The 16,222-nt window shown below is 41.6% G+C and overlaps 1 protein-coding gene across 6 annotated transcripts; it reads left to right on the top strand.

The window, feature by feature from the left end:
• The first annotated feature begins 136 nt into the window (after positions 1-136).
• Positions 137-16,046, top strand: LOC103622262 (cyclin-dependent kinase 11B). 6 transcript variants are annotated; one of them, XM_017744057.1, is made up of 19 exons: positions 137-941; positions 1,572-1,687; positions 2,007-2,131; positions 2,712-2,850; positions 3,395-3,525; positions 4,647-4,769; positions 5,906-6,001; positions 6,119-6,247; positions 6,985-7,050; positions 7,554-7,723; positions 8,238-8,328; positions 8,572-8,693; positions 9,020-9,125; positions 9,714-9,835; positions 9,997-10,104; positions 10,848-10,964; positions 11,206-11,354; positions 13,400-13,589; positions 15,277-16,046. In XM_017744057.1, exons 1-19 carry the CDS (start codon positions 831-833, stop codon positions 15,367-15,369), a joined length of 2,304 nt encoding a protein of 767 aa, XP_017599546.1. In that variant the 5' UTR covers positions 137-830; the 3' UTR covers positions 15,370-16,046. The 6 variants fall into 6 exon arrangements, with proteins under 6 accessions (XP_017599546.1, XP_008639398.1, XP_017599548.1 ...); XM_008641176.2 differs by having other exon boundaries at positions 7,548-7,723; XM_017744055.1 differs by having other exon boundaries at positions 147-941; positions 5,903-6,001; positions 7,548-7,723.
• Positions 16,047-16,222: the final 176 nt, after the last annotated feature.

Below are 16,222 nucleotides of genomic sequence, written 5' to 3'. Positions count from 1 at the left end.
GGCACCGCTCCGTGGGGGCCGCGGGGCTGTGTGACCCCCTGGCCGCCGGGGGCCGGGGCTGTGCGGGGAGCGGGCGATGCTGGCCGCTAAAATGGGGTTGGTTTAGCGGTGTGCGATAAGCCGGGGATGGCACACGAGCGAGAGACAGCGATGAGTTATCTCAGAGTTGGGTGCTCGGTGTGTTCCGCAGGTCAAACCCCTCCAGCTGTCAACTTTTTGCTGTTTATTCGTTCCAGCAAACCAACGAGTTAGTGCTCGTTGGGTATAAGTTACATAGCTCTCTTGTTAATTAATATTCTGCCTTCTATCGGTTAATTATTATTTCGCTTCTCATCCTAATTAGTGCCACGCTCAGTGTTTCTCGTCTTTTGGGTCGGGGGTCGTGCTGGACTCCCCTTTTACTCAGCGACAGCTGATTTCAGCGCAGCTGCTGAATTGGCTTGATTACTTTCTTCCTTATCTCGGGAGTTCTGACACATATCCCATAAACTCTGCCTTCCTCGTGTCTTTTTTCCCCAAGCTTTGTTAACTCCCCCGAGGTCTCAGGTCATTTTTGAACGTGTGACACCAAACCTTGGCCATAAACTGTGTTTTCTGTGCACTCCAGCAGCTCCCTGAGTTTGCAGCAGGGCCTTCGTTCCTTTGGCTTTAAATCTTCTGGGATTAAACCAAACATTTTTCGGTTCACCAAAAGTCAACTCCAGCCTGGCTTTACTCAAAAATGGAACGTGAAGTGTTTGCACTGAAAAAAATGGGTGTGAAACAGGGTTGTCTGTGGGGTTTGTGAACATCTCCTTCTTTTTCAGAGGGTGTTGTTTTTTTTAACTCAAATGGGTGATGAAAAGGACTCTTGGAAAGTGAAAACTTTAGATGAAATTCTCCAGGAGAAGAAGCGAAGGAAGGAGCAAGAGGAGAAGGCAGAGATAAAACGTATGAAAAATGTAAGCTGCCCTTTGGGATTCATTTTAGTGGAATCAGTGGCTTTATTAGTGGAAAACTGCATTTTTATGGGGTGCAGTGCCTGTATCCTGATTTTCTGGTGAGAACAAGGCTCGTGCCCTGTCAGCTGAAATATTCTTTGTCTAATTCCAAAGTTTCACAAAAATAGGATGCTTTGTGAAGATTCCATTGGTCTTGCATTATACACTGGGTTTTGTTACAGTTATTTGTCAGAAAAGATAAATAAATTAATGTAATTAACTGGGAGTTGCAGTCCAAGGAACAACTTCTAAAGATTTTATAGAAAAACGTGTTAAGGCAAATTTGGAATCACTTTTATGTTGCTGTTTGGTTTGGTACAGCTGTGTACAGAATAATTATTGCAGAAAAAAGCCCACAGTAGCTACTGCAATCCTCCTTAGTGTTTAATTTTGTTTAATTATATTGAATTAAAGCAGTTCAGCTGTAATTGCAGTCAGAGTGCTGCTCTCATAAATCAGTGGATTTTACAGGGGTGACCAGTCGAGGTTGGATTTCTGAGCCAGCAGTGGAAGGCTTCAGCAATATTTAAATTTTTTTCATTTTGAGACATACAAATAAATGGAATTTTCCCTCTCTTTTGATTCCCTCAGTCAGATGACAGGGATTCCAAGCGGGATTCTCTTGAAGAGGGGGAGCTGAGAGACCATCGCATGGAAATAACCATCAGGAACTCACCGTACAGGAGGGAAGACTCAATGGAAGACAGGTAAGAATAAGGAAATAAAAAGACAAAGAGTTCCTGAAATGAACCTTTAGAAGTCCTGAGAAGAGGGTTTCAAATGCCTGAAGGGAAAAATCTCATTTTTTAGTGTGCAGAAGTGGCAAATCCTTCTCAGAGAACACACCAGGGTAACTTTTTTGAAGCACTGGTTAAGATTTAACAGTGTGTTGTGGTCCCATTTTGATTTAGGGTTATTGCAGAAATTCAATATAAAATGGGAATCTTTTCAAAAAGAGGAAATAACTCCTGCTCTGTTTGACAGCACCTGTCACCTCCCTGAGTTTATTCCTGTCCTGCCTTTTAGGGGAGAAGAAGATGATTCCTTGGCTATCAAACCACCCCAGCAAATGTCCCGGAAAGAAAAAACCCATCATAGGAAAGATGAGAAGAGGAAAGAGAAACGCAGGCACCGAAGTCATTCTGCAGAAGGTGCTTCTTGCCACACTTGGAAGCTTCTGGTTTCTGGGAACTTCCCCTTGGGAAGCTCTGTGTAGAGTAAATAACAATAATTCAGACTAAAAGAGACATAGCAGGTGGATAATTTACAGAGGAATTTAAACTTTTATTATTTCTTTGGCTGTGTTTAGTGCCTTATGGAAATTACAGGGGTATGAACATGGTTGAGAGGACAGAAATCATTTTGGGACAGGGACACTGAGGTCACTTTCACTCCTTGAAGCCTGATAAGCTTCTCTCTGGCTTCACGGAGTGAAAGGCCTCTGATCTTTGTACCTACCAAGGGAAAAAAACATCCTTTCTAGAGGCATTCCCGTTGTCTTCCTGTCACTAACAACCATTTTTTACTTCAATACAAGTATTTGTGCAAGATCTTACAGACTTTGGACTCTCCAATCCTCTTTCAGCACAGGATTTTCTCTTTAAGAAAACAACAGAGATGATGGCAATAGGTTCCCGTCAGTTCCACCCTCTCTGAGTTTTGCTTTGTGAAAACGGGAGCGCTGAATATTTTGACCAGTAACACTCAGAAATTGATTTCTGTTTGTTTAAGGGAAACATGCCAGAGTGAAAGAGAAAGAACGGGAGCATGAGCGTAGGAAGAGACATAGAGAAGAGCAGGATAAAGCCCGGCGTGAATGGGAGAGACAGAAACGGAGAGAGATGGCAAGGGAGCATTCCAGGAGGGAGAGGTATATCCATCCCTCCCTCCCCTGGGGAGGGAGATGAGCAGCTGCCTCCTCTGATCTATCTCTTGAGCATTTGTTGTTCTGAAATGACCAAAAAAAAAAAAAAAAAAAAAAAAAACCCACAGTGAAAACTTGTCTGTGTTCCTGGGAATGTGTTCTTCACTTTAATTGTTTCAAAGTTGCTTCAGTGCCATGGACGTTCCAGGTGAATTCACTGCCAGTGGTTCACTGTAACAAAAAGATTGGATGGTCTTAGAGGTTTTTTCCAACGTAAAAAAAAGAGTACAGACCAGATTTGCAAAGTATCAAGGCATTAATTAACTGAACTGGCTTCATTTCTGCTTAAATCCTGATAGGGTGGAGAATTCCTGGTCTGGGTCTTTGAAACCTGTTTTTTAAAGGGTCAGCTGAAAAACTCCACCTGTTTTTGACTGATGCATAACTGGGGGTGTTGATAAGGAAGTTGAGTTTAGTGGTTTGGTGCTGCCAACCAGATTTCCTTCTCTTCACAAACTGAATTGGTAACGAAACAAAAATTATTTTCCAGAGATCGTCTGGAGCAACTGGAGAGGGAAAGGGAAAGAAAAATCCGGGAGCAGCAGAAGGAACAACGGGAGCAAAAGGAGCGAGAAAGGAGAGCTGAGGAGAGGAGGAAGGAGAGGGAAGCCAGGAGAGAAGGTGACTCTCTCTGCATAAATATTCTTCATACTCTCTATCACTTTCCTATCTGCTGACACAGTGGTGGAGTGGAGGGGTAGAAAGTGGCCAGAATTTTTAAAAAAGTTAAAGTGGGGAGACCTTTCACTGGGAGGGAAAAGGAAATCGAAGTTCTACGTGGGGAGATAAAAACAAGTGATGATGTTATGTGCCTAAAATATCCTGGCAGGTTGGTTGTCAGTGAGTCTTTGCCTCTCCCTGTCAGGGAGATTTCCCATAAAAACAAGATTTCTGGAGGTGCCACTGTGTGCACCCAGCATGATCCCAGTGGTTCTGAACTCTTTGGCTGAGTCTAACTCAATTTGGTAGAGGTTGAAACCTCAAAATTCAACGTTTTAAGGATTTGGGGGAATAAATTGCAAAGGGGGGAGAGGTCATGTAAGTACTCCAGGCATGGAAAATGCTGCAGTGGGAGTCAGGTGGGAAGATCTGGTGCCTGAACAGTTTAAGTTCTGCACATGAACTCTTTGCACAGCGTGTTGGGTATTTGCAATCTAAGCTCACATAATTTTTGGTTAAAGAATCTCTGTCCCAACTTTCAGAGGTAAAATCAGAGCCCATTCCTGTGATGATTGGAAAAGGTTATTCAAGAATAGCAGAACAAACCATATTTTTTTGCTTTTCTTTCTTGCTCAGCTCATACCAAACAGCTCCTTTTTGTGCTTGGCTTTATGCTGATAGTGCTCAATCTGTGTAACCTTTCATTTAATTGGTTTTATTGTTCTGAATGTTCTGTCAGCTCCTTCTAAACCTCAGCTGGTTTTATTCTTTTACATTTTTTCCACTTCTTTCTCTGGCATTAATGCTTTAGAATCAGGGTATTTACTGTGTAACATACAGGGCAGCTTGCTTCTGTTTTTAAATGTGGCAGCAGCTTTCTCTAAGCAGTAGAAATCCATATTTTATTTGAGATAAATCAAAGCCCTTCATTCTCCTAGATTTAAGTAGGTTCTTCTCCCACTCTTCCCCGTTACCCTGTAAAAAAAAAAAAAATGAAAAGCATTCCCATCAGGTGGCTGTGGCAGACAGGACAACTCTAATTAGGCAGATGTAACAATTTCTTGTGGTTTTGTTTTCCCTAGTTTCTGCACACCATAGAACAGTGAGGGAAGAATATGGAGACAAAGTAAAAATGAGACCCTGGAGTCGCAGCCCTTTGCGCCAGCAGAGAGACAAGCTTGAGCAAGGAGAGAGCAGGAAACCAGGTAGCATCTGCCACTCTACACTGTCTTTGGGGGCAGCAGGAGCTGGGCTGGGGTAGTGTTCAATTTTTAGTCTTAAACAAACATCCCAGGTGCTCAGTTTAAAGTATTGTCCACCTCAGCTCCAGCAGCATAACTCTGGAATCTTCACAGATCTCTACATTTGTGCTGTTTGCTAAAGCAATGCTGGTTTTGCAGGAGTTGTACCAGTGACAAATGGAATGGATTTAGGGGTAGGAGTAGGAATTGGAAAAGTTTCTGAATGAGTTACCCCGTTCAGTGGTGAAAGAAGCAGCTGACTGAATTTTTAAAACCCTGCAGTTGAATTCCCTTGCAGGTTAAAAAGGGATTGGTACCTCCAGCTCCAGTTGGATTTGTGGTTAGGAGCTAAACTACCCTAAAAAGTGACCTCACAGAGATCAATGTAAGCATCACTGGTGTCATCTTGTAGAAGAAATTAAATCCTTAAGGCAGTGTTCTGCTTAGATGGTGAATTTTGTTTTCCAAGCCAGAAAATGATGCCACCTGAAGGTTCTGGGGGTAGAGAACTTGCACAAGTGACATAAAGATGCCTTTGTTGGAAGGAGGAAAGCTCTGTGTCTGCCTTGCTAACGTGTGCAGCTGTGAAAAGAAGTGTAGCCACTCAAATCAGGATGGAGTCAGCTGGAATTCCAGGTGGAGGCAGGCAGCAAGTCCTGGGAAACTCCTGCCTAATCAACCACCAGGGATTTTTCATGGGGACCAGAGAGTCTGCACTGGAGCAGTGAGCACTGACAGTAACCAGTGTGTAGGCACCCTGTCCTGGTGATTCTTGTCACCATGGTACTTTTTTTCCTTTTTTCCCCTGTTTTAATTAATATTAGAAGAGCTTAGGAACACAACATGTTTAAAAACCAGGTCAATATTCCATATTTTTGGCTGTTGATCCTGCACCACTGCAATTCAGAAAAGCTGTTTGTCATTGAGCAGAGTGTGAAATGATTATATATTTTTTTTCTTTTTAGTGCTCTGAATTTCCAATACTGAATGTTCAGCACTGATTTAATGCCAGCAGAAAGTGAAGCAGTTACCTGGGAGTTCAGAGGCTTGGAAATGATACTCAATTAGCTCTGTGTTTTTAATTTTTATGGTTTCAGCAGTAAAAGAAGAGAAACCAGAAGAGAGGGATCCTCTGTCAGACTTGCAAGACATCAGTGACAGTGAGAGAAAAACCAGCTCAGCAGAGTCTTCCTCAGGTGATTAAATGCAATTTAGGAGATGTGATTAATTGCACAGATGTAATTAATCTCTCTGCTGAGTAAGCACTGTTGGTGTGTGCCTGCTCAGTTGTGTGTTTGATTATTCCTGGACAGAATCTGGATCAGGCTCAGAAGAGGAGGAGGAAGAGTCCAGCAGTGAAGGCTCTGAGGAAGAGGGAGAGGAAGAGGAGGAGGAGGAGGAGACAGGAAGCAATTCTGAGGAAGTGTCTGAGCAATCAGCAGGTGAGGATCACAAAGCAGGGCTTACAGGGGTGTGTGGTTTTCTTTTTTTCCTCATCCTGTGTTGTTTTATTTGAACATTTTCCTTTTCTCTTAGTCTAGGGTAGGCTGAGACCTCTCAGGTCAAGATAACTAAAAAGAAAAAACCCAAGTACAAGTCATATTCTATCCTTTTGTGTAGAGGTAATACCAATTCTTCATCTAAGAAGCCACATCAGAAACCTGAAAGTCATTCTTGTCTCCCTAAGTGGTCAACAGTTCCAGTGGTTCTGTAACACATCAAATATTCTGCAGAGCACAGTCTTGCACTTCGGTGGGGGGTGGTGAAATCCAAATGTCTTTGTCATTTTGAATCCTTTTCAGTTGCAAATTTCAGAACTTTTTTTCAAGTGAATGAACGTAATAACAAAAGGTTCGGTAAAAAAGTCTGCGTGCAGCCATTCTTTAATTAGCAAAGAAAAGGCACAAAAGCAGCTTCTGGTGGCTGGGTGTTTTTCTTTAAAATCAATTCTAGTTAATAAGCAAATATTAATATTTTATTTACCTGCCCACATCCCAGTTCCCAGGTAATTGGTAAGAATTGTGTTCCCTGTTGGAAGCATTTGCTGTCCAAGTGAAACAGAAGTGCTTCATCACTGCCAGTGCAGAAGGCCTGGTGAGATAGGAAAGGATTTCAGCAGGGATTTGCCTCCCAAGGAGCTGCAGGAGATTTTTCAATCAAACCTGGTTCTGTTTTGCAGAGGAGGTGAGCGAAGAGGAAATGAGTGAAGAGGAGGAACAGGAGAATGGAAACCACATCCCAGTTGGTACAATGCAAATATTGGCTATTTTAAAGAAGCGTTTGGCTGAGTTTTTGCAGCAGAATAAATCTATTTCTGCAAATACTCAAAATACTTTAAATGCCATTTTCATGTCAAACTCAGAAATTCCTTGAAATCTTCTCCAAGCTTTATGTTTAGAGGGAATCAGTCTAATGAGCTGATGTTTCCTTCTCTTTCATTTTGTGTTCTTTTGTCCTGTCCTCTCATCACAAAAGCTTTGCAGTCAGAATGGAGATCCTGGGTCAGTTTTCTCTTTCATTCTGGTATAAAGATTTGTTCTTCTGACCTGCTGCATTAACACTGTAACCCGTAGGTCCATGACTCTGAATTCTTGAAAGCATCACCTCTGCCAAGAGGAGGAATTGGACTTCTCCATTATCCTCTCCCATACAGTGATCAATGTCACCACCTTTATTTGCCTAAAGCTCAGTTTAATTATTCCAGACAACTCCTCTTTCCACGACTGATTCTGACTTTTAAAGTTACAGAGTCGAGGTTTGACCGAGATTCAGCAGGGAGTGAGGTGGAGGAGGAGGAGGTCGGGGAGGGATCCCCTCATTCCAATGCCATGACAGAAGGGGAATATATTCCTGATTCTCCAGCTTCCTCTCCCATTGAGCTGAAACAGGAGCTTCCCAAGTATCTTCCTGCCCTCCAGGTAGGGGATCACCCTCTTAAATGTAGATAAGAATGTAATTACATAATTGATACCTCTTATCTTGGTATTGCTGTCTGGAAATAGATCCTTGTGAGAGAAGAGTTCTGTTACCATAAACAGAAACTGGTTGTTCTTTATGTAGCAAAGTGCAGAAATACTAATAAAATTCTGATTTTTACTAACTAATTATGTGAAAGTTATCAGTGTACGGTGCTGAGTTGCTGCCTTTGCCTTTGTGGCAGGTATTCCAGATTATTCTGTGCAAAAGTGAATGGAATAATTTAGTTAATCTGCTGAAACACAGGCTCTGTCCAGGACTCTTTTAGAAACTCTATGAAAAATAAAACCCCAAGATACCTTTCTCATATGGTGCAGCCATACAGTTAAATTCTTCTGGTAAATTTTAACTATGCCTGTGAAGTTGCTGAAGTTTACTGGATTTTTTAAAAAAAAATCCAACCAAAACCTTCCCCCAGATGCTGGAGGAGTAAATGTTGTCCCTCTGTTTTTTCAGGGATGTCGCAGTGTGGAGGAATTCCAGTGTTTGAACAGGATTGAAGAAGGAACCTATGGTGTGGTGTACAGAGCAAAGGACAAAAAGACTGGTGGGTATCAGTGCCCTCCAGTTTCTTCAGGCTATTTAGGGCTGCACTTGTGTGCAAATTACCATTCTCCATTTTTCAGTGATGAAATAAATCTGTTTAAAGTATTTCTTTACCAGCAAGCTGGTTGCTTTCAAGGCAAAACAGCACAGTTAATTGAATATTTAATCACTGAGAGAACACTGGGGGACCTGGTAATGTGTATTTATTAACTCTGTGATGATGGGAAATGTGTTTCCTTTGCAGATGAAATTGTGGCTCTGAAGCGACTGAAAATGGAGAAGGAGAAGGAAGGCTTTCCCATTACTTCTCTGAGAGAAATAAATACAATTCTGAAAGCACAGCACCTAAACATTGTCACTGTCAGAGTAAGGCTGCAATCCTTTATCTCAAAAGTATTTTTGTTCTTGAAATATTCCTCTTGGCTTTCAAATGCCTTATAAAATATCAGCAACCTTGGCAGAGCTTGCTTCTGTGACCAGTTGTGTGCTGCTTATAAGGCTGCATAGACATCACTGTCTCCACAATTTTGATGTTTTGTAAAAAATGATCTGTTTTTTAATAGCAAAAATACATTTTCTGAGGATTTTACCAATGGCAGCATCCATCCTCTTGCCAGTAGATTTCTAAAATTGATTTTGGATGCTTTTTAAATACCATGTGCAGGTTTTGATCATCTGTTTGTGCGTTGCAGGAGATCGTTGTGGGCAGTAACATGGATAAAATCTATATTGTGATGAACTATGTAGAACATGACCTCAAGAGCCTGATGGAAACAATGAAACAGCCTTTTCTGCCAGGTACTGTTTGCCACAGTCTCCTGAAATTCTCAGAGCTGGAAAAGTGGCCAACACAAATGGCAGTGGCCCTGCTGGCAGGAGAGAGCTGGCTTTGGGCAGTGCCATGTGTTGCTTTGGAATGTCCTGTGTTCCTTGGAACTGACACTTCCTGGCTTTTTCTGTTTGTTCTGTAAAACCTGACACAAGTTAAGGTTGGCTGTTGGCTGGGAGTGCTGATCCTCGTGGTGACAGCTGGTGATGAATCCAGTTTGTGCGTTTGGGGTGGAGTGGAGCTGTTCAGAGGTGAAACTGGGCGAGTTTCCCCTGTGCTGAACTGGAAAAGTGCACTGGGCTTTAATTTTGGCTGCTTCCTATGAGAGGCAATAATTTCTGAGCATAATTTGGATGCATTCCAGCTGCCCAAATGAATTTTGCTCTGTGGGTGTGACTGCTCCTGTTCTGTGACACATTTTTATGGTTCAGGCTATGCTGTGCTTTTAACTTGCCACTCCTTCCTGCCCCTTTCCCTGTTCTCCAAACAAACAAAACAAAAATTAAAGGTAGATTTATTTTCTTCAATGCATTTGGGGGTTTTTTTTATCATTCCAGGGGAAGTGAAGACTTTGATGATTCAGTTACTGCGAGGGGTCAAACACCTCCACGACAACTGGATCCTGCACCGAGACTTGAAAACTTCCAACCTGCTGCTCAGTCATTCAGGCATTCTGAAAGTAAGAATTAGGAGACAAAATGAGGAAATCAGGACAAATTCTGTGCTGCAGAATTACAGAGTTACAGCTGTGCCCAGAGCTGAGCACAGTTCTGTGCAATGACCATCGTGGCACTGATGGTGAATGAGCACTGCTGGAAATGTTGTTTATTTTCCTTTCAGGTTGGAGATTTTGGATTAGCCAGGGAATATGGGTCTCCCCTGAAGCCCTACACCCCTGTGGTTGTGACACTATGGTACAGAGCTCCAGAGCTGTTGCTTGGAGCAAAGGTGAGCTCCTCCTTGTTGCTCTGGCTGCTGGAGCAGTGACTCTGCAGCCTGACTGTATTTTATAAATCATGAACAAAGTGTGAGCATGCTTGGGTCTTTATATTGATTCAGAGGAGAAAATCCTGAATATTCAGTATTACTGTTCCTAATGACACAGCAAAAAACCTTCCATCTTCCCTGGGCACAGGGTGGGTGGGTGCCAGATGGGTTTTGTCCCTTGGAATGCTGATGTGGTCAGTGCTGATGGATTCCTCATGGATTGTGGCAAACTGTCACCTTTGGCAGCTGGATTTTTAAATGTCTTTTTAAATTAGTCTAAAACTCGTGACATCTGAGAGCAGAACAAGGTACTGGTAGTCTTCTAGAACGTTCCCTGCTGATAACTGAAATCTGGGTGAAATCAGTGAGGCTCTGTAGGGTTGCAGTGACAAGAGCCATGCCATAAAAAATACTGGTTTATCAGCTGTGCTGCTTTGCTTGTGAGTGAAAAAAGGAGGCATCAGTGTGGAGACTTCCACCTTTCATCCTGAAATAGTTGTGTACATGGATATTGCTCATAATTCACAGTAACTACAACTTCTAAATAAATACAGCTGAGACCTGGCCCTTGGGTATGGGTTGTGGGTGTTGTGCTCAAAAAAAACCCAAACAAACCCCCAAAAACCACAACACCCCTCCAAACAACTCAGTGAAAATATCTCCCTGATTTTTCTGAGGTGTGGTTTTATTCCCTTGCTTTCCAGGAGTATTCCACAGCCATAGACATGTGGTCAGTGGGGTGTATTTTTGGGGAGCTGCTGACGCAGAAGCCGCTGTTCCCAGGGAAGTCAGAAATCGACCAGATTAACAAAGTTTTTAAGGTAACTTCTTAAATGTTTTTGGATTTTAACTGGTTTTAGAAACAGGAACATTGGACTAGTGCTTGTTGCTCTTTAACAGATATTCAGCCTTAATAAAATGTTATTTAATCTGCTTTACCACACTTTGAGTAGGCCGAGCCCACAATTTGTTTTGTCTGTTTCCTCTGGATACTTCCCAACCCCTAAGGAATAAAGAAAGGGTTGCACTCTGAATTTATTAAGGAGATATTTTAATTTGCAGGATCTGGGTACTCCCAGTGAAAAAATCTGGCCTGGTTACAATGAGCTGCCAGCAGTGAAGAAAATGACCTTCACGGAGTATCCCTACAACAACCTGCGCAAGAGATTCGGGGCTCTCCTCTCTGACCAGGGCTTTGACCTGATGAACAAGTGGGTGCCAAATTCCAGGGGATCCCTGGGAATATGTGGGCAGGAAAAGAATTTTCTGTGTTGTGAAAGGTTTATGAAATCAACCCCAGGCTGTGCAGTTACACTGTGTTACAGGAGTACCTGGTGTATTAATAGAATGTCTAAAATCTCTCTTTAAATAGTAAAAAAAAAAAGCATTGTAAAATATTCTGATGGAATTATCCTGGATCACTGTGGAGCTTTATCTGCCTATCCAGAGGGTCTGAGGTATCCAGGGATTTACACCTCTGTGAGCAGATCCCTACAGAAGCTGCTTGGGTGTGTAGTTCCAGCTGCTGTCCCATTAATTACAGCTTCATGGAGGAGCCTGCCTTAAAACTCAGTTCTGTTAGATGATATGGCAGCAATCATTAACAGAATTACACCCAATTAATAGAATTACACCCTATACCCCCGTCATAGAATTGTACCCAATACCCAGTAATGAAATTATATCCTATACCAGCAATAGAATGAAACCAAATTAATAGAATTACACCCAATACCAGTAATAGAATTATACCAAATTAATAGTTACACCCATTACCTAGTCACAGAATTATAGCCAATACCCAGTTAATAGAATTATACCAAACACCAATGGAATTGTACCCAGTTAATAGAATTATATTCATAGAATTATACCCAATACCAGTAATAGAATTAAACCAAATTAATAAAATTATACTCAATACCAATAATAGAATTATACCAAGTTAATAGAATTTTACCCAATACTCAATTAATAGGATTGTACCCAATTAATAGAATTATATTCATAGAATTATACCCAATACCAGTAATAGAATTATACCCAATTAATAGAATTATACCCAATACCAGTAATAGAATTAAACCAAATTAATAGAATTTTACCCAATACTCAATTAATAGAATTATACCCAATTAATAGAATTATACCCAATACTCTATTAATAGAATTATACCAAATTAATAGAATTATACCCAATACCTGTAATGGAATGATACCAAATTAATATAATTTTACCCAATACTCAATTAATAGAATTATACCCAATTAATAGAATTATACCCAGTACCAGTAATAGAATGATACCAAGTTAATAGAATTTTACCTAATACTTAATTAATAGAATTATACCCAATTAATAGAATTATACCCAATACCAGTAATAGAATTAAACCAAATTAATAAAATTATACTCAATACCAATAATAGAATTATACCAAGTTAATAGAATTTTACCCAATACTCAATTAATAGGATTGTACCCAATTAATAGAATTATATTCATAGAATTATACCCAATACCAGTAATAGAATTAAACCAAATTAATAAAATTATACTCAATACCAATAATAGAATTATACCAAGTTAATAGAATTTTACCCAATACTCAATTAATAGAATTGTACCCAATTAATAGAATTATATTCATAGAATTATACCCAATACCAGTAATAGAATTAAACCAAATTAATAAAATTATACCCAATACCAGTAATAGAGTGATACCAAATTAATAGAATTTTACCCAATACTCAATTAATAGGATTGTACCCAATTAATAGAATTATATTCATAGAATTATACCCAATACCAGTAATAGAATTATACCCAATTAATAGAATTATACCCAATACCAGTAATAGAATTAAACCAAATTAATAGAATTTTACCCAATACTCAATTAATAGAATGATACCAAATTAATAGAATTTTACCCAATACTCAATTAATAAAATTATACCCAATTAATATAATTGTACCCAGTACCCAGTAATAAAATGATCCCAAATTAATAGAATGACACCCAATACCATTAATAGAATTAAAGCCAATGAATAGAATTATTATTAATAAAATTATCCCCAATACCCAGTCATAGAATTACACCCAACGAATAGAATTACACCCCATACCATTATCCCCAAAACCCAGTGACAGAATCGTGTTAAACATCACAAAACTCTCAGCCTCATTGCTGAACAATCCCCAATTTGAGGGGCTGAAATTCCCATGTTTTTCCTGCCTCCTTGGCAGCTTCCTGACCTATTACCCAGCGCGCAGGATCACGGCCGAGGACGGGCTGAAGCACGAGTACTTCCGTGAGACCCCGCTGCCCATCGACCCCTCCATGTTCCCCACCTGGCCAGCCAAGAGCGAGCAGCAGCGGGTCAAGAGGGGCACCAGCCCCCGGCCCCCCGAGGGAGGGCTGGGCTACAGCCAGCTGGTGAGTGTGGCACAGCTCCAGAGCCTGCCCAGGGGCTGGGCACGTGGGCTCTGCCCAGCTTTCCTTCCCAAAGGCACTGCTGGTGAGTGTGGCACAGCTCCAGAGCCTGCCCAGGGGCTGGGCACGTGGGCTCTGCCCAGCTTTCCTTCCCAAAGGCACTGCTGGTGAGTGTGGCACAGCTCCAGAGCCTGGCCACGGGCTGGGCACGTGGGCTCTGCCCAGCTTTCCTTCCCAAAGGCACTGCTGGTGAGTGTGGCACAGCTCCAGAGCCTGCCCAGGGGCTGGGCACGTGGGCTCTGCCCAGCTTTCCTTCCCAAAGGCACTGCTGGTGAGTGTGGCACAGCTCCAGAGCCTGCCCAGGGGCTGGGCACGTGGGCTCTGCCCAGCTTTCCTTCCCAAAGGCACTGCTGGTGAGTGTGGCACAGCTCCAGAGCCTGCCCAGGGGCTGGGCACGTGGGCTCTGCCCAGCTTTCCTTCCCAAAGGCACTGCTGGTGAGTGTGGCACAGCTCCAGAGCCTGCCCAGGGGCTGGGCACGTGGGCTCTGCCCAGCTTTCCTTCCCAAAGGCAGGGCTGGTGAGTCAGGCACTGGAATCATCTTTGGGCACTGGGATTGCCTGTGGAGGTGGTGGAGTCACCATCCCTGGACGTGGCACTCGGTGCCAGGGTTTAGTTGGTGAGGCAGTGTTGGGTCATAGGTTGGACTTGGTGATCTCAAAGGTCTTTTCCAGCCTGGTTCATTCTGTGATTCTGTGAGTGTGGCACAGCTCCAGAGCCTCACCTGGGCTGGGCATGTGGGCTCTGTGCTGCTGGGATTTAGTTGGGATCCTGAGATTGACCTGGACTGCCAGGGAAAGTCCAGCTTTCCTTCCCAAAGCCAGTGCCAGTTACTGCTCTGCTCCCAGAATCACCATTTCCAGGCATAATCAGAAGGAAATAATGTCTGGTTTTATCCCAGTGCAGAGCAGTTTCTCCTTTTAAAAGTGTTCATTGTTTTACACTTTCAACTAAGCTGTTAAATTTGGGTTGAAATAAATCCACAGCCTGGGAAATCATACAGATCTTGGGGATAGAAGTAGATGCCTTTTTCCAGTCTTGGAGAATTCCTAAAAGGCCAGGCTGGTCTTCTATCTGGTATTTATCTTTTCTATCTATCTGTGAGGATTGTGCTGTTCACACAATATGCCATGTTAGAGTCTCAGGTGCCCTAATTTTAGAAAATTCTTATCACCCATTCCATGTCTCAGCATGGCTGAAATGGCTCTGTACAATGAAAATTCTTATCACCCATTCCATGTCTCAGCATATTATTTAATTGTGCCCAATTAAATAATATAAAAAGTTTATTAAGCCTTGATTTTTTGGGACTGTCATGGAGGATGTGCAGTGTGTGTTGGATTAGATGCTCAATAAGTGGAGTTTACACTTATTTATACCCAATTTTTTATCTTTCCCATGCAGGCAGAAGTGGGTACAGGAACTAGGAACACTCAAACTGCCTTTAGCAAAGAAAACTTTTAAAATGCTAATATTCAAAGATGATGAATAACCCAGCATCAACCTTAACTGTGATGCCACCAAATCAAACATTTGTTTCTCATCTCAAGATAGGGGTTTTTTTCTTGTTGTTTAGATTTTTGGAGAGTTAAATGCAGCTGCACAGCCCCTGATTTTGCTTGGTTTTCACAGGGTGATGATGATCTCAAGGACACAGGTTTCCATCTGACCACCACAAATCAAGGAGCATCTGCTGCAGGACCTGGCTTCAGCCTCAAGTTTTGAACTCAACGTGAAAAAAGGGGGGGGGAAACAAAAACCCCACAAAAAAAAAAAAAAAAAAAAAAAATCACCATTCATGTGAGTGGATTTGAGTGCTCCAGTTCTGTTCTTCGTGTCGGGGCACGAGATGTTTTTCCCTGTGAAAAAACTCAAACATTATCACAGATTCCAAGGCTCTTGTTTTATAAATCAATGTGGAGTTTAACTGCTGCATTCCATTAGAGGACTGGAGTTACCTGCAAACCCCAGGATCATCACAAACTGTGACAAAGGACAACTTGAAATTAACAGTCCTGGAACAGTTTCTGGTTTATTTTTAGGGGGTTTTTTTGTTGAGTTTGTTTTGTTTTGTTTTCCTTGTAAATTTGTAGAATTAAAATACATTTTCAATTGTTTAATAGTGTGAAGGATTTCATTGCTTCACATGCAGCAAAGTGGGATGTTGGTGACAGTAAAGAGAGTTTATTTTTTATTTTAAGTAAGTAAATTGTTTGTGTCTGAATATATTTGGGGCAAAAAAAAAGAAAAAAAGACAATTCTGAGGTTTGTGTCCTGTTACCTTGGAGAGACTCCCTGACCACATTTTTTTTTGTTCTGTAAATGTATTTACAGTGGTGCAAAACTAATTACTCTATTGTTTTATAAAACAAAAAGATTTAATATGGAGACTTGAAACTTTATTTTCTATGAAAGTTGTTGTTGCTTTTTTTTTTAAAAATATGCCCTTTTTCCATGCAGAGAAGAGCTCAGGTTTAGTGGTTGTGTAATGCCACATTCCAGTCCTTTCTGGGGCAAGAGGAGAAGGAGGAGTCATGTTGGAATCTCATCCTCTGGAGCCCCTGATTTGTGAAGCTGT

The sequence above is a fragment of the Corvus brachyrhynchos genome, unplaced genomic scaffold (assembly GCF_000691975.1).
Source record: "Corvus brachyrhynchos isolate BGI_N302 unplaced genomic scaffold, ASM69197v1 scaffold68, whole genome shotgun sequence".
Classification (NCBI taxonomy): Eukaryota; Metazoa; Chordata; class Aves; order Passeriformes; family Corvidae; genus Corvus; species Corvus brachyrhynchos.
The sequence above is the reverse complement of the archived record's forward strand: the minus strand, read 5'-3'. Positions and strand labels throughout refer to the sequence as shown.